This window comes from Oncorhynchus kisutch, linkage group LG25, assembly GCF_002021735.2.
Source record: "Oncorhynchus kisutch isolate 150728-3 linkage group LG25, Okis_V2, whole genome shotgun sequence".
In the NCBI taxonomy this organism is placed as follows: domain Eukaryota; kingdom Metazoa; phylum Chordata; class Actinopteri; order Salmoniformes; family Salmonidae; genus Oncorhynchus; species Oncorhynchus kisutch.
The window spans coordinates 45459831-45485100 of NC_034198.2; the positions used below are offsets into that span (position 1 = coordinate 45459831).

The window sequence follows — 25270 nt, forward strand, 5'->3', positions numbered from 1 at the left end:
TTTGTTTTCAGTAAAAAAATGATTAAAAAATCAGCTAGCCAATAGGGCGACGACAGACCAGGCTCAACTTGCCCAACTGTTCTGTTGACACTTAATGTCAATCTCTGTGGTAACAAATGGAATACATACAGACAGACGGACGGACAAAGAAAATGAATGAATCCAGGCAGACAGACAGACAAAGAAAATGAATGAATCCAGGCAGACAGGCAGGCAGGCAGACAAAGAAAATGAATGAATCCAGGCAGACAGACAGGCAGGCAGGTAGACAGACAAAGAAAATGAATGAATCCAGGCAGACAGACAGGCAGGCAGGCAGACAAAGAAAATGAATGAATCCAGGCAGACAGACAGGCAGGCAGGCAGGCAGGCAGGCAGACATAGAAAATGAATGAATCCAGGCAGACAGACAGGCAGGCAGGCAGACAGACAGACAAAGCAAATGAATGAATCCAGGGCAGTATACTAGAAATCCAGTTCCTCTTTATTATAAAGTGGTGGCCATCGACATTCTGTGGAGGTATCTTCCTTTTTTAACAATATTATTGTGACATTTTCCAATTCAAACAAAACCTCAGCAAACATGGAAGGTGTGATATCAGCTTAAAATCACATGATTGTTCTGGAACAGAGTCAATAGACACAAGATACCACAAATAAAAGCACATTCAAAGATGATACCAGGATCCCAAGATACAGGAAATGCATGTGAATTTGTATAATTCGTGGAGCAGTCACGTCTGGAAAAATGTCAAATGTATCAACTACATGAGTAACTATTTCATTGACCAAGGCATGTTTCAGACCAAATCAACTCCCACACTCTGTCGTTGGACAGTTCAGTTGGAGACGTCGGCAGTGGGCAGCTTTTGTTTCTGTGTTTTGAACAGACCTGGGTTCAAGAACTATTCAAAATAATTCTAAATACTTTTGCTGTGCTTGATTGAGCTTGCCTGTTGCAATCAGTAAAACATCCCTAAATGTTCAAAAACCCACCTGGTACTCTTAAAGCAGCCTTAAGCAAACGCTGAAACTATCTGAAGGTTTTCGAATAGTAGTTGAACCCAGGTCTGATTCCGTGTTGTACGGCGGCGTCAGGACCTCAGACCTCTCTCCCCTCCAGTCTTTTAACGACTCCTCTCCCTCCCAGTTTATCGATGAAGACAGAGCTGTCTTTGGCGTCTGACATGTCGTTCACCTGCCACTCAAACTTCAGACCTGTGAAACACACGCGAACACAGCCAGTCAGTCCATTTTTTTTAAAGGAATGGGGCAGTCCCAATCCTAAACATATTTTTGTTGGTTTATTGGAGCTGGGGGGGAAAAAAAGAGTAAGAGTGAAATAGGCAGGTTTCTACCCCATGCTGCGGTTCTGGAGGACCTTAGCATGCTAGACCACCCAAGGTCACTCGTCTACCATTTCTGTCATTCATCAGGCTCATGAGCGCTAGAATCCGCTGTTGAAACAATAACAAAGTGGACACCCCGTCTCTGTTTTGGTAAAAAGCTGATGGACGGGCCTGGAGAAATGTAACCACTCTAATTCATAGACAGCGCTGTGTATGCAAGGACTGACTATTCATGATATAAAAATTATAGTTTTATCCATGCTATGAGTCTATACAGTATTTGTTTACATTTATGTTGTTTACAAACATTGGAGTAAAACAATCTTATATTTTGGGTTCTGATGAGGTAAGATCAGGGGCGTGTCCAGGGTGTGGTCCAGAGTGGCCAGTGTCCCCCTGAAATCTGATTGGCCACCCCAGTGCCCCCCCGCACCCCCCCTAGAAATTCAGAGATCTGATAGGTAGTCTCTGAATATATTGATAATTTTGACCAAGACACATATCGACAGCAAGACGCAATCTCAACGGAGAAAGCACCCAAGCTAGCGCAACAGCGCCCCTGTGTCTTAGTATGTGTTGACCTTGTATCTGATGCTGTCTGGACAAAAAGAGTAGGCATGTCCAGACAGAAAGAGTAGGGCATGTCCAGACAAAAAGACTAGGCATGTCCAGACAGAAAGACTAGGCATGTCCAGACAAAAAGACTAGGCATGTCCAGACAAAAAGAGTAGGGCATGTCCAGACAGAAAGACTAGGGCATGTCCAGACAAAAAGACTAGGCATGTCCAGACAGAAAGACTAGGCATGTCCAGACAAAAAGACTAGGCATGTCCAGACAAAAAGAGTAGGCATGTCCAGACAAAAAGAGTAGGCATGTCCAGACAAAAAGAGTAGGCATGTCCAGACAAAAAGAGTAGGCATGTCCAGACAAAAAGACTAGGCATGTCCAGACAGAAAGACTAGGGCATGTCCAGACAAAAAGAGTAGGCATGTCCAGACAGAGAGACTAGGGCATGTCCAGACAAAAAGAGTAGGCATGTCCAGACAGAAAGAGTAGGCATGTCCAGACAGAAAGAGTAGGCATGTCCAGACAAAAAGACTAGGCATGTCCAGACAGAGAGACTAGGGCATGTCCAGACAAAAAGAGTAGGCATGTCCAGACAAAAAGAGTAGGCATGTCCAGACAAAAAGACTAGGCATGTCCAGACAAAAAGAGTAGGGCATGTCCAGACAAAAAGAGTAGGGCATGTCCAGACAAAAAGAGTAGGGCATGTCCAGACAAAAAGAGTAGGCATGTCCAGACAGAGAGACTAGGGCATGTCCAGACAAAAAGAGTAGGCATGTCCAGACAAAAAGAGTAGGGCATGTCCAGACAGAGAGACTAGGGCATGTCCAGACAGAGTGACTAGGGCATGTCCAGACAGAGAGACTAGGGCATGTCCAGACAGAGAGACTAGGGCATGTCCAGACAGAAAGACTAGGGCATGTCCAGACAGAGAGACTAGGGCATGTCCAGACAAAAAGAGTAGGGCATGTCCAGACAAAAAGAGTAGGCATGTCCAGACAGAGAGACTAGGGCATGTCCAGACAGAGAGACTAGGGCATGTCCAGACAGAGAGACTAGGGCATGTCCAGACAGAGAGACTAGGGCATGTCCAGACAGAGAGACTAGGGCATGTCCAGATACTGAGACAGAGAGGTGCTGTTTCACTGTCCAGACAGCATCAGATACATGGTCTGCACATACTGAGACAGAGAGGTGCTGTTTCACTGTCCAGACAGCATCAGATACATGGTCTGCACATACTGAGACAGAGAGGTGCTGTTTCACTGTCCAGACAGCATCAGATACATGGTCTACACATACTGAGACAGAGAGGTGCTGTTTCACTGTCCAGACAGCATCAGATACATGGTCTACACATACTGAGACAGAGAGGTGCTGTTTCACTGTCCAGACAGAGAGGTGCTGTTTGTCACGCTCGGATGCTTTCTCTGGTGAAATGGATTCAGCCTCTAGTGAATTGAATGAAAATTATGAAATACGGATTTAAGTTAGTTCCTTTTTTTAATTGTCAAATATTTTGGGGAAGCCTGAATGTGATTCCACGGATGGTGTTTTACTAGATGTCCCTTTCTATTTAAATGGCAGTTGCACAGTGCACTGTTCAGAGGCTGGGCTTAGGTTACCTACTTAACCTGCTTTCTGAAGTGATTTGTTTGACGATCAGATGAAAACATCATGAGTTGTTTTTAGTTCATGACACAGTCAAAGATAATACAGTAAATTAGGCTAGATGTCCATCAAAATGGCTAGGCTAGATGTCCATCAAAATGGCTAGGCTAGATGTCCATCAAAATGGCTAGGCTAGATGTCCATCAAAATGGCTAGGCTAGATGTCCATCAAAATGGCTAGGCTAGATGTCCATCAAAATGGCTAGGCTAGATGTCCATCAAAATGGCTAGGCTAGATGTCCATCAAAATGGCTAGGCTAGATGTCCATCAAAATGGCTAGGCTAGATGTCCATCAAAATGGCTAGGCTAGATGTCCATCAAAATGGCTAGGCTAGATGTCCATCAAAATGTTGCAAGTGTGTGTAAAACTAGGATGTCCTGTTGATGTCCCCTGGCCACCTCATTCACCCTGACCACCTCATTCACCCTGACCACCTCATTCACCCTGACCACCTCATTCGCCCAGGCCACCTCATTCACCATTTATCATCTACTAGGTACTGGTACACCGTGTATATAGCCAAGTTATCATCTACTAGGTACTGGTACACCATGTATATAGCCAAGTTATCATCACTAGGTACTGGTACTCCGTGTATATAGCCAAGTTATCATTGACTCAGTACTGGTACCCCGTGTATAGATCCAAGTTATCATCACTAGGTACTGGTACCCCGTGTATATAGCCAAGTTATCATCACTAGGTACTGGTACTCCGTGTATATAGCCTAGTTATCATCTACTAGGTACTGGTACCCCGTGTATAGATCCAAGTTATCATCACTAGGTACTGGTACCCCGTGTATATAGCCAAGTTATCATCACTAGGTACTGGTACTCCGTGTATATATCCTAGTTATCATCTACTAGGTACTGGTACTCCGTGTATATAGCCTAGTTATCATCTACTAGGTACTGGTACACCATGTATATAGCCTGGTACCCCGTGTATATAGCCTAGTTATCATCTACTAGGTACTGGTACACCGTGTATATAGCCTAGTTATCATCTACTAGGTACTGGTACACCGTGTATATAGCCTGGTACCCCGTGTATATATCCTAGTTATCATCTACTAGGTACTGGTACCCCGTGTATATAGCCAAGTTATCATCACTAGGTACTGGTACTCCGTGTATATAGCCAATTTATCATCTACTAGGTACTGGTACCCCGTGTATAGATCCAAGTTATCATCACTAGGTACTGGTACTCCGTGTATATAGCCTAGTTATCATCTACTAGGTACTGGTACACCATGTATATAGCCTGGTACCCCGTGTATATATCCTAGTTATCATCTACTAGGTACTGGTACCCCGTGTATATAGTCAAGTTATCATTGACTCAGTACTGGTACCCCGTGTATATAGCCTAGTTATCATCTACTAGGTACTGGTACACCGTGTATATAGCCTGGTACCCCGTGTATATATCCTATTTATCATCTACTAGGTACTGGTACCCCGTGTATATAGCCAAGTTATCATCACTAGGTACTGGTACTCCGTGTATATAGCCATTTTATCATCTACTAGGTACTGGTACCCCGTGTATAGGTCCAAGTTATCATCACTAGGTACTGGTACTCCGTGTATATAGCCTAGTTATCATCTACTAGGTACTGGTACACCATGTATATAGCCTGGTACCCCGTGTATATAGCCTAGTTATCATCTACTAGGTACTGGTACACCGTGTATATAGCCTGGTACTCCGTGTATATATCCTAGTTATCATCTACTAGGTACTGGTACCCCGTGTATATAGCCTAGTTATCATCTACTAGGCACTGGTACACCATGTATATAGCCTGGTACCCTGTGTATATAGCCTGGTACCCTGTGTATATAGCCTGGTACCCCGTGTATATAGCCTGTTACCCGTGTATATAGCCTGGTACCCCGTGTATATAGCCTGGTACCCCGTGTATATAGCCTGGTACCCCGTGTATATAGCCTGGTACCCCGTGTATATAGCCTGGTACCCTGTGTATATAGCCTGGTACCCTGTGTATATAGCCTGGTACCCCGTGTATATAGCCTGGTACCCTGTGTATATAGCCTGGTACCCCGTGTATATAGCCTGGTACCCTGTGTATATAGCCTGGTACCCCGTGTATATAGCCTGGTACCCCGTGTATATAGCCTGGTACCCTGTGTATATAGCCTGGTACCCTGTGTATATAGCCTGGTACCCTGTGTATATATCCTAGTTATCATCTACTAGGTACTTGTACTCCGTGTATATAGCCTGGTACACCGTGTATATAGCCTGGTACCCTGTGTATATAGCCTGGTACCCTGTGTATATAGCCTGGTACCCCGTGTATATAGCCTGGTACCCTGTGTATATAGCCTGGTACCCCGTGTATATAGCCTGGTACCCTGTGTATATAGCCTGGTACCCCGTGTATATAGCCTGGTACCCCGTGTATATAGCCTGGTACCCTGTGTATATAGCCTGGTACCCTGTGTATATAGCCTGGTACCCTGTGTATATATCCTAGTTATCATCTACTAGGTACTTGTACTCCGTGTATATAGCCTGGTACACCGTGTATATAGCCTGGTACCCTGTGTATATAGCCTGGTACCCTGTGTATATAGCCTGGTACCCCGTGTATATAGCCTGGTACCCTGTGTATATAGCCTGGTACCCCGTGTATATAGCCTGGTACCCTGTGTATATAGCCTGGTACCCTGTGTATATAGCCTGGTACTCCGTGTATATAGCCTGGTACTCCGTGTATATAGCCTGGTACCCCGTGTATATATCCTAGTTATCATCTACTAGGTACTTGTACTCCGTGTATATAGCCAAGTTATCGTTACTCATTGTGTATTTATTATTATTAATATTATTACGTGTTTTACTTTTCTATTATTTCTCTATTTTCTTTCTCTCTGTATTGCTGGGAAACATCTGTTTAACACACCTGTTTATAAAGCATGTGATGAATAACATTTGATTTGAATTGTATAATGATTCATCTATAAATCCAACTGTGGATTATAGCTTTGAAGTAATAGAAGGCTTTTGAAAATGAGCGTATCTTTATTGGACAAGCCAGTCTTCCCTGTTTCAGTCCATTATCTTCTGTCTGGCGCTCAATGAACATATCCATCTGATTCTGGAAAGGAGATTTTTATTTATTTTATTTTACCTTTATTTAACTAGTCAAGTCAGTTAAGAACAAATTCTTATTTTACAATGACGACCTGGGAACAGTGGGTTAACTGCCTGTTCAGGGACAGATTTGTACCTTGTCAGCTCGGGGGTTTGAACTTGCAACCTTTCGGTTACTAGTCCAACGCTCTAACCACTAGGCTACCCTGCCGCCTCTACACTCTAACCACTAGGCTACCCTGCCGCCTCTACACTCTACCACTAGGCTACCCTGCCGCCTCTACACTCTAACCATTAGGCTGCCCTGCCGCCTCTACACTCTAACCACTAGACTGCCCTGCCGCCTCTACACTCTAACCACTAGGCTGCCCTGCCGCCTCTACACTCTAACCACTAGGCTACCCTGCCGCCTCTACACTCTAACCACTAGGCTACCCTGCCGCCTCTACACTCTAACCACTAGACTACCCTGCCGCCTCTACACTCTAACCACTAGACTACCCTGCCGCCTCTACACTCTAACCACTAGACTACCTGCCGCCTCTACACTCTAACCACTAGGCTACCCTGCTGCCTCTACACTCTAACCACTAGACTACCCTGCCGCCTCTACACTCTAACCACTAGACTACCTGCCGCCTCTACACTCTAACCACTAGGCTACCCTGCCGCCTCTACACTCTAACCGCTAGGCTACCCTGCCGCCTCTACACTCTAACCGCTAGGCTACCCTGCCGCCTCTACACTCTAACCGCTAGGCTACCCTGCCGCCTCTACACTCTAACCACTAGGCTACCTGCCTCCTCTACACACTAACCACTAGGCTACCCTGCCGCCTCTACACTCTAACCACTAGGCTACCCTGCCGCCTCTACACTCTAAGCACTAGGCTACCCTGCCACCTCTACACTCTAACCACTAGGCTACCCTGCCGCCTCTACACTCTAACCACTAGGCTACCCTGCCGCCTCATGAGATGAGGTTGAACGTTTTTGAAAGACACCTAAACTCTTACCTTGGAACTTTGCTTTAATGTATTGCTTAGAGCTGGCGTATTTCATCTTCTTTTTGATCGTTGAGTGTTCTGGAGCCCTGCGATTCAAACAGAAGAATACTACGTTTAGAATGTACTCCCAAACATTCTGCCTTGAGTCAATGTTCTGGAGCCCTGCGATTCAAACAGAAGAATACTACGTTTAGAATGTACTCCCAAACATTCTGCCTGGAGTCAATGTTCTGGAGCCCTGCGATTCAAACAGAAGAATACTACGTTTAGAATGTACTCCCAAACATTCTGCCTTGAGTCAATGTTCTGGAGCCCTGCGATTCAAACAGAAGAATACTACGTTTAGAATGTACTCCCAAACATTCTGCCTGGAGTCAATGTTCTGGAGCCCTGCGATTCAAACAGAAGAATACTACGTTTAGAATGTACTCCCAAACATTCTGCCTGGAGTCAATGTTCTGGAGCCCTGCGATTCAAACAGAAGAATACTACGTTTAGAATGTACTCCCAAACATTCTGCCTGGAGTCAATGTTCTGGAGCCCTGCGATTCAAACAGAAGAATACTACGTTTAGAATGTACTCCCAAACATTCTGCCTTGAGTCAATGTTCTGGAGCCCTGCGATTCAAACAGAAGAATACTACGTTTAGAATGTACTCCCAAACATTCTGCCTGGAGTCAATGTTCTGGAGCCCTGCGATTCAAACAGAAGAATACTACGTTTAGAATGTACTCCCAAACATTCTGCCTGGAGTCAATTTTCTGGAGCCCTGCGATTCAAACAGAAGAATACTACGTTTAGAATGTACTCCCAAACATTCTGCCTGGAGTCAATGTTCTGGAGCCCTGCGATTCAAACAGAAGAATACTACGTTTAGAATGTACTCCCAAACATTCTGCCTGGAGTCAATGTTCTGGAGCCCTGCGATTCAAACAGAAGAATACTACGTTTAGAATGTACTCCCAAACATTCTGCCTGGAGTCAATGTTCTGGAGCCCTGCGATTCAAACAGAAGAATACTACGTTTAGAATGTACTCCCAAACATTCTGCCTGGAGTCAATGAACAAATCCTCTCTCTCACACACGTCCTCCATTCAATATGGCCGACATGGTATTGTTATTCATGGCGTACAGTCCATGTAATTCTAACTCTACGGTCCAACCTACCACATGATCTATAGTCCACGTTCCTTGGGGCTGTCCTTGCTCTCCCAGGAACAGTCGTACAGGGTTACGGTCCAACCTACCACATCATCTATAGTCCACGTTCCTTGGGGCTGTCCTTGCTCTCCCAGGAACAGTCATACAGGGTTACGGTCCAACCTACCACATCATCTATAGTCCACGTTCCTTGGGGCTGTCCTTGCTCTCCCAGGAACAGTCATACAGGGTTACGGTCCAACCTACCACATCATCTATAGTCCACGTTCCTTGGGGCTGTCCTTGCTCTCCCAGGAACAGTCATACTGGGTTAATTATTGTAATCTATTCATTCAAACTCTTTTTAACCTATGTTATTCTCAATTTTTAGCCAACCTACCACATGATGAAGACCAGGTCCTCTTTGGGGCTGTCCTTGCTCTCCCAGGAACAGTCGTACAGGGTTATGGTCCAACCTACCACATGATGAAGACCAGGTCCTCTTTGGGGCTGTCCTTGCTCTCCCAGGAACAGTCGTACAGGGTTATGGTCCAACCTACCACATGATGAAGACCAGGTCCTCTTTGGGGCTGTCCTTGCTCTCCCAGGAACAGTCGTACAGGGTTATGGTCCAACCTACCACATGATGAAGACCAGGTCCTCTTTGGGGCTGTCCTTGCTCTCCCAGGAACAGTCGTACAGGGTTATGGTCCAACCTACCACATGATGAAGACCAGGTCCTCTTTGGGGCTGTCCTTGCTCTCCCAGGAACAGTCGTACAGGGCATAGCGGCAGTCATCTGTCGGCATCATGTTGACGATCTTCCTGAATACGTCCTCCTCCCCGTTCAGGTCCTTGACCTTAATTGATTGGTAATTGATTAATTGATAACAAATGATATAGAGCTTTTTCCAGATATTCACGTTACTATTCACGTTACTATTATAACCACAATTATAATAGTAAGAAAGTTTGGACATTGCGGTTTCTGCATTTTGATACATTAACATGAGACTACATAATTATATGGCAGCCATGTTACACAAAATGTCACCCTATTTCCTACGGGCAAGGCGGGTAGGAGCGTTAACCCACTGTTCCCTGGGGGTCTGTTAACCCACTGGGGAGCGTTAACCCACTGTTCCCTGGGGGGGCTGTTAACCCACTGGGGAGCGTTAACCCACTGTTCCCTGGGGGGCTGTTAACCCACTGGGGAGCGTTAACCCACTGTTCCCTGGGGGGCTGTTAACCCACTGGGGAGCGTTAACCCACTGTTCCCTGGGGGTCTGTTAACCCACTGGGGAGCGTTAACCCACTGTTCCCTGGGGGGGCTGTTAACCCACTGTTCCCTGGGGGGCTGTTAACCCACTGGGGAGCGTTAACCCACTGTTCCCTGGGGGGCTGTTAACCCACTGGGGAGCGTTAACCCACTGTTCCCTGGGGGGCTGTTAACCCACTGGGGAGCGTTAACCCACTGTTCCCTGGGGGGCTGTTAACCCACTGTTCCCTGGGGGGCTGTTAACCCACTGGGGAGCGTTAACCCACTGTTCCCTGGGGAGCGTTAACCCACTGTTCCCTGGGGGGCTGTTAACCCACTGGGGAGCGTTAACCCACTGTTCCCTGGGGAGCGTTAACCCACTGTTCCCTGGGGAGCGTTAACCCATTGTTCCCTGGGGGGCTGTTAACCCACTGTTCCCTGGGGGGCTGTTAACCCACTGAGGAGCGTTAACCCACTGTTCCCTGGGGGGCTGTTAACCCACTGTTCCCTGGGGGGCTGTTAACCCACTGGGGAGCGTTAACCCACTGTTCCCTGGGGGGCTGTTAACCCACTGTTCCCTGGGGGGCTGTTAACCCAGTGGGGAGCGTTAACCCACTGTTCCCTGGGGAGTGTTAACCCACTGGGGAGCGTTAACCCACTGTTCCCTGGGGGGCTGTTAACCCACTGGGGAGCGTTAACCCACTGTTCCCTGATGACTTGTATGTCATTTAAGGCACCCCCCCCCCCCCCGCCCCCGCTGCACCTCTCTGATTCAGAGGGGTTGGGTTAAATGCGGAAGACACATTTCAGTTGAATGCATTCCGTTGTACAACTGACTAGGTATCCCCCCTTTCCTATATAGTTCACTACTTTTGACCAGAACTTATGAGATATTTTAAATGAGATTTAGGATGCAGCCCCTAAATTCTTTCTGTGATTCCTCGCATCCTACCCCCTTGACCGTCTCAGTAGTATGGGGGGGAGGGGGGAGAAGGTCCCTCCCCTTGGACCTTCTTCTCCAGGTACATAACCCAATTTATTTATATTACTCTCAGCCTGAAACCCAGAATTTGTAGGAAACTGGTTGAAATGAACCAGGCGGAGGCCCAGCTACAATAGTCAAATGTTTATTCACCCTAATTCTGACTAGAACTACACATTTATTGATTATAATTGTATACATTCTAATCCATTCCATACAATTATATGTTTCAGGGCAGAATATTCGAATCATTCAATTAACAGACAATTCTCACCTATCAACCAATTAATAACGAGAACGAAGCGAGGAGAGACGATGCAAGGAATCAAGGTAATTGTAACGGCTTTCTTCTATCTCCTCCTTGGACGAGGAGGTGTAGCAAGGATGGGACCAAAATGCAGCGTGGCTATTTGCAATCCATGTTTATTCAATAAAGAAAGAAAGAAACACAAACTATACAAAAACAATAAACGTCATGTGACCGAAACAGCCCTATCTGGTGCAAGCACAAAGACAGGAACAATCACCCACAAAATACACAGTGAAACCCCGGCTACCTAAATATGGTTCCCAATCAGAGACAACGAGAATCACCTGACTCTGATTGAGAACCGCCTCAGGCAGCCAAACCTATGCTACACCCCTACTCAGCCGCAATCCCAATGCCTACAAAACCCCAATACGAAACACAACAAAATAAACCCATGTCACACCCTGGCCTGACCAAATATATAACGAAAACACAAAATACTATGACCAAGGCATGACAGTAATAGGAATTGAGAAAGGGCTTAAAATGCCTAAACACTTGGTCCTCTGGATCTCAGTTGGTACAACATGGCGCTTGCAATGTCAGGATAGAGGGATCGATTCCCACGGACCATCTATATGTTAAACAAATTATGTTCTTATAACTACGTCACTTTGGATAAAAGTGTCTGCTAAATGTCCTATATTATTAACTGATAATTATATACTATTATACATGCCACTTCTGACCTTCAGGCATTTGTCCTCGTCCACGATGATACATTTCCCATCGTCACTGATCTTGAAGAGCACCAGCTTCAGCTGCTCCTGTTTGTCAGCCCCCTGGAGGCGAACCCTGATCTTGTCAAACGTGAGAACGACGTCATCGTGGACCGCTATTCCAGAGGCCTGGTCACAAAGGAGAGAAGAAGAATTAGAACAAGAAGAAGAATACAATGTCACAAAGGAGAGAAGAATAATAATAATAATACAGTGGTCACAAAGGATAGAAGAAGAAGAATACAATGGTCAAAAAGGATAGAAGAAGAAGAAGAATACAATGGTCAAAAAGGATAGAAGAAGAAGAAGAATACAATGGTCAACAAGGAGAGAAGAAGAAGAAGAAGAATACAATGGTCACAAAGGAGAGAAGAAGAAGAAGAATACAATGGTCACAAAGGAGAGAAGAAGAAGAAGAATACAATGGTCACAAAGGAGAGAAGAAGGAGAAGAATACAATATTCAAAGGATAGAAGAAGAAGAATACAATGGTCACAAAGGAAAGAAGAAGAAGAATACAATGGTCACAAAGGAGAGAAGAAGAAGAATACAATGGTCACAAAGGAGAGAAGAAGAAGAATACAATGGTCACAAATGAGAGAAGAAGAAGAAGAAGAAGAATACAATGGTCACAAATGAGAGAAGAAGAAGAAGAATACAATGGTCACAAAGGAGAGAAGAAGAAGAATACAATGGTCACAAAGGAGAGAAGAAGAAGAATACAATGGTCACAAAGGAGAGAAGAAGAATATAATGGTCACAAAGGAGAGAAGAAGAAGACTACAACCTTATGGTGAGACAGTTGTACTAAGCTCCTTGGAAATATATAATCTTGAAGAATCAATTAGAATATAAAAGTAAATTGAAATTACCATTGCTTGAACAGCAGGGAATCTTATTATGTAACCTTACAGATGTATTTATATGCAGGGATTGACCTTAAAGGGTTGTCCAGGGCAACTGAACTCAGCAGTCGGGCAAGTGAGCCTGCTCTGTGGTTGCTCAATTGGGCGGGTGAAATACATTCCTGAAAACATCCAAACTGCAAAGAATTCCATCATTGTGCTTCCTTACCATTTACAGTGAGACTGACAAGTTGGGGAATTTCTGTATGTAATTAGCTAGTGACCATAATCTTTGGAACACCAAAAAATACTCCTGACTATTGATGGGAAGTTCAGCTCTTTTAACTGACTCTCTTTGACTCATTTTGTTCATTTGAGTCACTAAGCCCAGACCCACCGGGACCCACTACCGGTGAAAGGTTAACTGAAAACTGGAGAGTCATGATTCTACAAGCCTCTCGTTTACATGTCGTTCAGCATAAGAGGCTTATTGGAGCCGTCATTTGTGACTGAGACTTGTAAAAATGTGCTTTAAAACAATGTACACGTGTTGATTGCTAGGCATACAAATACGATTATTTCTTGAAACATTTTAAACAAGGTCTAGTTGTGGCCACAATCGACTACATTTTGAACAACTCTTGGTGGAATGCATTGCTTGACTGCCACGAGAGTGTTAAGTACAGTCGTTTGCGAACTGCAACCCCCCCCCCAAATGATTCATTCTCGGGTTTGAGTTTGTTGAGCAGAGGCTGTGTATGAAAGCTGTGTCCATCATAACATTCAATAATCCATTCATTTCATTCATTCTTGCACCATGTGATCAATGATCAGCTCTAAATATGTATTTTTTGTCTCTGTGCTCATGATCGATTTCCCTGTGTGCATAATGACAGACAGTTGGTGGTCGGAGCACATCTCTGGAGCCACTGAGCCATAGGAGCATGTATTAAACCTACTGTAGAACTCGTTGCGGCCAGCACCAGCAGGTCAAACTAACAACTAAAATGAACGGGTCACTCAGAAAATCGTGACTCTCGAATCAGTAAAAAGAGTTGTTAAAAAATAACAAATAGTTCGCAAACAGCATAAATGCCAGTCCCTGATATGTAAAGAAACGTCCTCTCGTTAACTGCGTTTATTTTCAGCAAACTGAGTAAATATTTGTATGAACATAAGATTCAACAACTGAGACATAAACTGAACAAGTTCCACAGACATGTGACTAACAGAAATGGAATAATGTGTCCCTGAGCAAAGGGGGGGGGGGTCAAAATCAAAAGTAACGGTCAGTATCTGGTGTGGCCACCAGCTACATTAAGTACTGCAGTGCATCTTCTCCTCATGGACTGCACCAGATTTGCCAGTTCTTGCTGTGAGATGTTACCCCATTCTTCCACCAAGGCACCTGCAACCTTCTGATCCAACAGGTCCCAGACGTGCTCAATGGGATTGAGATCCGGGCTCTTCGCTGGCCATGGCAGAACACTGACATTCCTTACTTGCAGGAAATCACTCACAGAACGAGCAGTATGGCTGGTGGCATTGTCATGCTGGAGGGTCATGTCAGGATGAGCCTGCAGGAAGGGTACCACATGAGGGAGGAGGATGTCTTCCCTGTAACGCACAGTGTTGAGATTGCCTGCAATGACAACAAGCTCAGTCCGATGAAGCTGTGACACGCCGGCCCAGACCATGACGGACCCTCCACCACCAAATCGATCCCGTTCCAGAGTACAGGCCTCAGTGTAACGCTCATTCCTTCGACGATAAACGTGAATCCGACCATCACCCCTGGTGAGACAAAACCACGACTCGTCGGTGAAGAGCACTTTTTGCCAGTCCTGTCTGGTCCAGCGACATTGAGTTTGTGCCCATAGGTGTCATTGTTGCCGGTGATGTCTGGTGAGGACCTGCCTTACAACAGGCCTACAAGCCTTCAGTCCAGCCTCTGTCAGCCTATTGCAGACAGTTTGAGCACTGATGGAGGGATTGTGCGTTCCTGGTGTAACTCAGGAAGTTGTTGTTGCCATCCTGTACCTGTTCAGCAGGTGTGATGTTCGGATGTACCGATCCTGTGCAGGTGTTGTTACACGTGGTCTGCCACTGCGAGGACGATTAGCTGTCCGTCTTGTCTCCCTGTAGCGCTGTCTTAGGTGTCTCAACATATGTGCATTGCAATTTATTGCCCTGGCCACATCTGCAGTCTTCATGCCTCCTTGCAGCATGCCTAAGGCACGTCCACGCAGATGAGCAGGGACTCTGGGCATCTTTCTTTTGGTGTTTTTCAGAGTCAGTAGAAAGGCCTCTTTAGTGTCCTAAGTTTTCATAACTGTGACCTTAATTGCCTACTGTCTGTAAGCTGTTAGTGTCTTAATGACCGTTCCACAGTGCATGTTCATTAATTGTTTATGGTTTATTGAAAAAGCATGGGAAACAATGTTTAAACCCCTTACAATGAAGATCTGTGAAGTTATTTGGATTTTTACAAATTATCTTTGAAAGACAGGGTCCTGAAAAAGGGATGTTTCTTTTTTTGCTGAGACTACAACACAAGCCAGTGTTGTAGTCGAGTCAGTAAATCTTGAGGCTGAGTCTAGTCCCAAATCTCCTGTGCTCGAATCCGAGTCGAGTCACGAGTCCCTATGGCTGAAGTCTGAGTTGAGTCCAAGTCCTAATCACCAATGGTCGAGTCACGAGTCAAGTCCCTATGGCTGAAGTCCAAGTGCTCAAGTCTGAGTCACTGGGTCTGAATTCAAACAAAATATCCCACATTAATATTCATTTATGTGCACAAAGCAAAAACAAATGATTCAGTTTTTTTAGGGGGACATATTTTGTATTTTGGTTACAGCTGTTTTTTTGTTCGCATGTATTACTTGTTGCTCGTCTGTTGTTAGATTCGCGCCTCTCTTGATTTGGCCAGGATTTGGTAGAAGAAATCTGCCCAGCAACAATGTCCTCCCGCTTGCAATTTTCCGCCCAAGGCAATAAATTCCTATCTGGCGGGCATGCAGAGTTAGCCATTCAAGAAGTGATTTGAATCTCTGGTGGGTAGCCTGAACTCATAGCCGGTTATCTAGTCATGAGTTAGTTTGAAAGACAAGGGTGATTTCTCTAAAATCGGCAGTCAGAGGCTGAAAGCAATAAATGCCACTCCCTAAATCGCCTCACCCACTTGAAGAAGTGTTGATCACTATGTACAGCGGCACCTTTTAAAACACCACAGAAGAAGCCGAAAAGCCTCAACAGGGATGTTATCAGTGTTCCCATCCACCAACCGTCTTTAATACTTGATAAGTAGCCAGTAACTTCTGGAAAAGAAAATGTAACACCTAGACTAGTTTAATTGTTTGATATTTATCTTCATATATACAAAGATTTTCTACTGGGTTCAGGTCTGGAGACTGGCTAGGCCACACCAGGACCTTGAGATGCTTAATGCGGAGCCACTCCTTAGTTGCCCTGGCTGTGTGTTTCGGGTCATTGTCATGCTGGAAGACCCAGCCACGACCCATCTTCAATGCTCTTACTGAGGGAAGGAGGTTGTTGGCCAAGATCTCGCGATACATGGCCCCATCCATCCTCCCCTCAATACGGTGCAGTCGTCCTGTCCTCTTTGCAGAAAAGCATCCCCAAAGAATGATGTTTCCACCTCCATGCTTCACGGTTGGGATGGTGTTCTTGGGGTTGTACTCATCCTTCTTCTTCCTCTAAACACGGCGAGTGGAGTTTAGACCAAAAAGCTCTATTTGTGTCTCATCAGACCACATCACCTTCTCCCATTCCTCCTCTGTATCATCCAGATTGTCATTGGCAAACTTCAGACGGGCCTGGACATGCGCTGGCTTGAGCAGGGGGACCTTGCGTGCGCTGCAGGATTTTAATCCATGACGGCGTAGTGTGTTACTAATGGTTTTCTTTGAGACTGTGGTCCCAGCTCTCTTCAGGTCATTGACCAGGTCCTGCCGTGTAGTTCTGGGCTGATCCCTCACCTTCCTCATGATCATTGATGCCACTCGAGGTGAGATCTTGCATGGAGCCCCAGACCAAGGGTGATTGACCATCATCTTGAACTTCTTCCATTTTCTAATAATTGCGCCAACAGTTGTTGCCTTCTCACCAAGCTGCTTGCCTATTGTCCTGTAGCCCATCCCAGCCTTGTGCAGGTCTAGAATTTTTATCCCTGATGTCCTTATACAGCTCTCTGGTCTTGGCCATTGTGGAGAGGTTGGAGTCTGTTTGATTGAGTGTGTGGACAGGTGTCTTTTATACAGGTAACGAGCTCAAACAGGTGCAGTTAATACAGGTAATGAGTGGAGAACAGTAGGGCTTCTTAAAGAAAAACTAACAGGTCTGTGAGAGCTGGAATTCTTACTGGTTGGTAGGTGATCAAATACTTATGTCATGCAATAAAATGCAAATTAATTACTTAAAAATCATACAATGTGATTTTCTGGATTTTTGTTTTAGATTCCGTCTCTCACAGTTGAAGTGTACCTATGATAGAAATGACAGACCTCTACATGCTTTGTAAGTAGGAAAACCTGCAAAATCGGCAGTGTATCGAATACTTGTTCTCCCCACTGTATATTTATCAACACAGAATGATTTGAAATACCGAACATTAATACACTAGCAGCACCCATTCAGTTGATATAGATAGATGGCGCACCAATTCACTAGCCTGGATTTTGAATCATGCATGGAGAGACAAGAGTCCGTGCAATCCTGAATCCTTAGGATGTCCCTACTCTATAGCCTAGTTATTTTATTGAAACGAACGCTTTTTAACATTTCTCATTTTTTTGTTCTCATCTGTTCATGATCATGATTTGAATGTAAATGTTGTTTGCTCAAGTAACATTAGGTAGTTTTAGTTGTGTAATGTTAACATCAACGAGGACAACAATGCAAGCTAACTAGCTAGCCTAGCTAGTTAATGTTCCTTGGCTAGCTTGCTAATATTTGATGGCTTGCTAACGTTAGAAACTTAGCTAGATCTTGGCTATTACTAGCTAGCTAAATGATGGTAAAAGCTGTTAAGTTGGCTAGTTTGCTATCTGATTGTGACCTTGCTAGCCGAGTTACTTAGCTAGCTAGCTTATGTTAGATGGTTTGCTACCATTGGCTCGCTAGCAACATTGACTAATGTTATAGCTATTTACATTCTGGTTTCTTTCAATTATTTTATTTAACCTTTATTGAACTAGGCAAGTCAGTTAAGAACAAATTCTTATTTACAATGACGGCCCTACCCCGGCCAAACCCAAATCCGGATGACGCTGGGCCAATAGTGCACCACCCAATGGGACTCCCAATCATGGGCAGTTATGATACAGCCTGGAATCAAACCAGTGACATCTCTAGCACTGAGATGCAATGCCCTAGACTGCTGCGCCACTCATGAGCCCCTAATTAGGACAATGACCAGTCCCAGCCTTGTATTCACCACAGCACCATGTGGATGTGAAAGCCATGGATGTTAGGAGAAAGGAATCTGAAAATCTGCCCCTAAACTTTGTTTCAACAAGTCAAAATACGTTTCTATTTACTCCTCAGATACCCTAAAATGTAATCAAATTATAATATTTATATCAGATAGAAGTATGTTCAAAAGGAAACCGATTCTAGCAGGTTTGTCTTGTCTTCATCGCGAATTCTGTACTAGAATTCATATTTCTTACTTCGTTTTGGAAGTTACGAGCCTGAAACCTTGAACATAGACTGCTGACACCCTGTGGAAGCCACAGGAATTGCATCTTGGGAGCTAGAATTCAGAATGCGCCCATACGTTCCATTGTAAGAGCATGGTCACTCAAAAAATAAACATTTCCAGTTGGTTTTTCTTTGGATTTTCTCCTACCATATCTATTATGTTATAGTCTCCTACATTATTTTAACATAAAGTGTTTTATATCCAATGGTACCAATTCTATGCATATCCTTCAGGGCCTGAGCAACAGGCAGTTTACCCTGGGCACGTCAGTCAGACGGAAATTGAGAAAAAAGGAACCTAAACTTTTGACCCACTAGAATTGTGATACAGTGAATTATAAGTGAAATAATCTGTCTGTAAACAATTGTTAGAAAAATGACTTGTGTCATACACAAAGTAGATTGCCAAAACTATAGTTTGTTAACAAGACATTTGTGGAGTGGTTGAAAAACGAGTTTTAATGACTCCAACCTAAGTGTATGTAAACTTCCGACTTCAACTGTACATGGAGTATAGTGAGAGAGGACTACATGGAGTATAGAGAGAGAAATACATGGAGTATAGAGAGAGAGAGTATTATTGGGCCCATGTTAACAAAGAGTCTCAGCGTAGGTGTGCTGATCTAGGATCAGGCCCCCTGGTCAATACATTGATGAACTAAAAGGCCAAACTGACCCTAGATTAGTCAGCACGCTTGGTGAATACAGGCCCCGATCTTTGCGAATACAGGCCCTGATCTTTGTGAATACAGGCCCAGATCTTTGTGAATACAGGCCCAGATCTCTGTGAATACAGGCCAGATCTGTGTGAATACAGGCCCATATCTTTGTGAATACAGGCCCAGATCTTTGTGAATACAGGCCCGATCTGTGTGAATACAGGATCAGATCTTTGTGAATACAGGCCCGATCTGTGTGAATACAGGCCCCGATCTGTGTGAATACAGGCCCCGATCTGTGTGAATACAGGCCCTGATCTTTCACAGTGACTTTCTTAGTCTCTCTCTTGGCATACATAGTTTCCTTGTGAGAGTTCTAGGCCTCTGTCGGCCACATTACTGGAGACAGGAGGAACAAGTCCGAACTAGTCGTAGAACCACCCTGGTGACGCCAAAACACTCAGGAGGGAGCTGGTTGTATAACTAATGTCACCCTATTCCCTACATCGTGCACTACTTTAGACCAGGGCCATATTCCCTATATAGTGCATTACTTTAGACCAGGGCACATAGAACCCTATTCCCTATATACTATATATAGTGCACTACTTTAGACCAGGGCACATAGAACCCTATTCCCTATATGGAGTGCACTACTTTAGACCAGGGAACATAGAACACTATTCCCTATATGGAGTGCACTACTTTAGACCAGGGCACATACAACCCTATTCCCTATATACTATATATAGTGCACTACTTTATAGAGTGCACTACTTTAGACCAGGGCACATAGAACCCTATTCCCTATATAGAGTGCACTACTTTAGACCAGGGCACATAGAACCCTATTCCCTATATGGAGTGCACTACTTTAGACCAGGGCACATACAACCCTATTCCTTTTATGGAGTGCACTACTTTAGACCAGGGCACATAGAACCCTATTCCCTATATAGAGTGCACTACTTTAGACCAGGGCACATAGAACCCTATTCCCTATATAGAGTGCACTACTTTAGACCAGGGCACATAGAACCCTATTCCCTATATGGAGTGCACTACTTTAGACCAGGGCACATACAACCCTATTCCTTTTATGGAGTGCACTACTTTAGACCAGGGCACATAGAACCCTATTCCCTATATAGAGTGCACTACTTTAGACCAGGGCACATAGAACCCTATTCCCTATATGGAGTGCACTACTTTAGACCAGGGCACATAGAACCCTATTCCCTATATGGAGTGCACTACTTTAGACCAGGGCACATAGAACCCTATTCCCTATTCCCTATATGGAGTGCACTACTTTAGACCAGGGCACATAGAACTCTATATAGTGCACTACTTTAGACCAGGGCACATAGAACCCTATTCCCTATATAGAGTGCACTACTTTAGACCAGGGCACATACAACCCTATTCCCTATATGGAGTGCACTACTTTAGACCAGGGCACAGACAACCCTATTCCCTATATAGAGTGCACTACTTTAGACCAGGGCACATACAACCCTATTCCCTATATGGAGTGCACTACTTTAGACCAGGGCACATAGAACCCTATTCCCTATATAGAGTGCACTACTTTAGACCAGGGCACATACAACCCTATTCCCTATATAGAGTGCACTACTTTAGACCAGGGCACATACAACCCTATTCCCTATATGGAGTGCACTACTTTAGACCAGGGCACATAGAACCCTATTCCCTATATAGAGTGCACTACTTTAGACCAGGGCACATACAACCCTATTCCCTATATAGAGTGCACTACTTTAGACCAGGGCACAGACAACCCTATTCCCTATATGGAGTGCACTACTTTAGACCAGGGCACATACAACCCTATTCCCTATATGGAGTGCACTACTTTAGACCAGGGCACATAGAACCCTATTCCCTATATAGAGTGCACTACTTTAGACCAGGGCACATACAACCCTATTCCCTATATAGAGTGCACTACTTTAGACCAGGGCACATACAACCCTATTCCCTATATGGAGTGCACTACTTTAGACCAGGGCACATAGAACCCTATTCCCTATATAGAGTGCACTACTTTAGACCAGGGCACATACAACCCTATTCCCTATATAGAGTGCACTACTTTAGACCAGGGCACAGACAACCCTATTCCCTATATGGAGTGCACTACTTTAGACCAGGGCACATACAACCCTATTCCCTATATAGAGTGCACTACTTTAGACCAGGGCACATACAACCCTATTCCCTATATAGAGTGCACTACTTTAGACCAGGGCACATACAACCCTATTCCCTATATAGAGTGCACTACTTTAGACCAGGGCACAGACAACCCTATTCCCTATATAGAGTGCACTACTTTAGACCAGGGCACAGACAACCCTATTCCCTATATAGAGTGCACTACTTTTGGCAGTTCGAATGCCCCCCTAAACCAAAAGCTGAACTTTGTGAATGTCAAAAGCTGAACTTTGTGAATGTCAAAAGCTGAACTTTGTGAATGTCAAAAGAGACTAAGATTCAGGATAGATCCCCACTGAGGTGTCATGCTGTTAGAAATCACAGTGTGGTATCGGTGAATATTGGGCCGGAGAGATATATTATAGATATTTAGATATATTATAGATATATTATATTTTATTATATTGTATACTGTCCATTTCGATACGTTATTTTAAAACCTATTCTCTCAGTTTCATAATATAAGACATATTTCCTAACCTCTGACCCTAACCTCTGACCTCTAACCTCTAACCCTAACCTCTAACCCTAACCTCTAACCCTAACCCTAACCTCTAACCCTAACCTCTAACCTCTAACCCTAACCTCTAACCTCTGACCCTAACCTCTGACCCTAACCTCTAACCCTAACCTCTAACCCTAACCTCTAACCTCTAACCTCTGACCCTAACCTCTGACCCTAACCTCTGACCCTAACCTCTGACCCTAACCTCTGACCCTAACCTCTAACCCTAACCTCTAACCCTAACCTCTAACCCTAACCTCTGACCCTAATCCCTAACCTCTAACCCTAACCTCTGACCCTAACGTCTGACCCTAACCTCTGACCCTAACCCTAACCTCTGACGCTAACCTCTGACCCTAACCTCTGACCCTAACCCTAACCTCTAACCCTAACCTCTAACCCTAACCCTAACCCTAACCCTAACCTCTAACCCTAACCTCTGACCCTAACCTCTAACCCTAACCTCTAACCCTAACCTCTAACCCTAACCTCTAACCCTAACCTCTAACCCTAACCTCTAACCCTAACCCTAACCTCTAACCCTAACCTCTAACCCTAACCTCTGACCCTAACCTCTAACCCTAACCTCTAACCCTAACCTCTGACCCTAACCTCTGACCCTAACCTCTGACCCTAACCTCTGACCCTAACCTCTGACCCTAACCTCTGACCCTAACTTCTGACCCTAACCTCTAACCCTAACCTCTAACCCTAACCTCTAACCTCTAACCCTAACCTCTAACCCTAACCTCTAACCCTAACCCTAACCTCTAACCCTAACCTCTAACCCTAACCTCTAACCCTAACCTCTAACCCTAACCTCTAACCCTAACCCCTAACCCTAACCTCTGACCCTAACCTCTGACCCTAACCTCTGACCCTAACCTCTAACCCTAACCTCTAACCCTAACCTCTAACCCTAACCTCTAACCCTAACCTCTAACCTCTGACCCTAACCTCTGACCCTAACCTCTGACCCTAACCTCTGACCCTAACCTCTGACCCTAACCTCTGACCCTAACCTCTAACCCTAACCCTAACCTCTAACCTCTAACCCTAACCTCTGACCCTAACCTCTGACCCTAACCTCTGACCCTAACCTCTGACCCTAACCCTAACCTCTAACCCTAACCTCTGACCCTAACCCTAACCTCTAACCCTAACCTCTAACCCTAACCCTAACCTCTAACCCTAACTCTAACTTCTGACCCTAACTCTAACTTCTGACCCTAACCTCTAACCTCTAACCCTAACCTCTAACCCCACATTATATAGAAACACTGAGAATATGTCTAACCCTAACCCTAACCTCTGACCCCACATTATATAGTAACACTGAGAATATGTCTAACCCTAACCTCTAACCCCACATTATATAGTAACACTGAGAATAAGTCTAACCCTAACCCTAACCTCTGACCCCACATTATATAGTAACACTGAGAATATGTCTAACCCTAACCCTAACCTCTAACCCCACATTATATAGTAACACTGAGAATATGTCTAACCCTAACCCTAACTTCTAACCCCACATTATATAGTAACACTGAGAATATGTCTAACCCTAACCCTAACCTCTGACCCCACATTATATAGTAACACTGAGAATATGTCTAACCCTAACCCTAACCCTAACCTCTAACCCCACATTATATAGTAACACTGAGAATATGTCTAACCCTAACCCTAACCTCTAACCCCACATTATATAGTAACACTGAGAATATGTCTAACCCTAACCCTAACCTCTGACCCCACATTATATAGTAACACTGAGAATATGTCTAACCCTAACCTCTAACCCCACATTATATAGTAACACTGAGAATATGTCTAACCCTAACCCTAACTTCTAACCCCACATTATATAGTAACACTGAGAATATGTCTAACCCTAACCCTAACCTCTAACCCCACATTATATAGTAACACTGAGAATATGTTGGCTTAGGAAGCGCCATCGATGCAAAAACATCCCAGTACTCACCATTTACACTGCTGTGAAGAAAGTAGACAGGAGAAGGACAACGATAGGTGTATCCAGCGCTTCTTTGGTCGGGGGAAAGAAAAAGCAGGTAGAAAAAGTGGGAGGTTGGATTGTAGTGGTACACACCCGTCAGCTTCCTGTTTTCCCCTCTGACGGCAAACGTAGCCTGGGGCTAGGTCAGTTTCCTGTAAAAAAACAACAACAGGTATACTAAAATAGGTAAGAACACTAGAAGGCTCTTTGTTGTTGCTCTCTGCTCAGTGCAACTCAATTCATAAACACTAACTTATCACAATGCTAATAAAGTCATAAGTTACCTGACTATGTCAGACTATCTGAACAAAAAAATCTTTACAAATATATAAATATATATATAAACGCAACATGCAACAATTTCAAAGATTTTATATAAGGAAATCAGTCAATTTAAATAAATTCATTAGGCCCTAATTTATGGATTCCACATGACTGAGAATACAGATATGCATCTGTTAGTCACAGATACCTTAAATAAATAGGTAGGGCCGTGGATCAGAAAACCAGTCAGTATCTGGTGTGACACCATTTGCCTCATGCAGCGCGACACATCTCCTTCACATAGAGTTGATCAGGCTGTTGATTGGGGCTTGTTGTCCCACTCCTCTTCAATGGCTGTGTGAAGTTGCTGGATATTGGCGGGAACTGGAACACGCTGTCGAGTATGCAGACCATGGAAGAACGGGGACATGTTCAGCTTCCAGGATGTACAGATCCTTGACATGGGGCTGTGCATTATCATGCTGTACCATGAGGTGATGGGGGTGGCTGAATGGCACGACAACAGGCCTCAGGATCTCATCACGGTATCTCTGTACATTCAAATTACCATCGATAAAATGCAATTGTGTTCGTTGTTCGTAGCTTATACCTGCCCATACCATAACCCCACCACCACCATGGGGAACTCTGTTTACAACATTGACATCAACAAACCGCTGACCCATACAACGCCATACACGTGGTCGGAGGTCGGTTGGATGTACTGCCAAAATCTCTAAAATGACATTGGAGGCAGCTTATGGTAGAGAAATGAACATTCAATTCTCTGGCAACAGCTCTGGTGGACATTCCTGCAGTCAGCATGCAATTTGAATACTAAATAAATCACCAACAGTGTCATCAGCAAAGCACCCCCACACC

General features: G+C 44.5%; 1 protein-coding gene across 2 annotated transcripts; it reads right to left on the minus strand.

The window, feature by feature from the left end:
- Positions 1-468: 468 nt before the first annotated feature.
- Positions 469-24218, minus strand: LOC109879246 (cofilin-2-like). 2 transcript variants are annotated; one of them, XM_031805014.1, is made up of 5 exons: positions 24092-24218; positions 12104-12262; positions 9585-9724; positions 7732-7808; positions 469-1218 (listed from the first exon to the last, which is right to left on the minus strand). In XM_031805014.1, exons 1-5 carry the CDS (start codon positions 24092-24094, stop codon positions 1103-1105), a joined length of 495 nt encoding a protein of 164 aa, XP_031660874.1. In that variant the 5' UTR covers positions 24095-24218; the 3' UTR covers positions 469-1102. The 2 variants fall into 2 exon arrangements, 1 of the variants encoding a protein (XP_031660874.1); XR_004205459.1 differs by lacking the exons at positions 9585-9724; positions 12104-12262; positions 24092-24218 and adding an exon at positions 9265-9352 and having other exon boundaries at positions 1188-1218.
- Positions 24219-25270: the final 1052 nt, after the last annotated feature.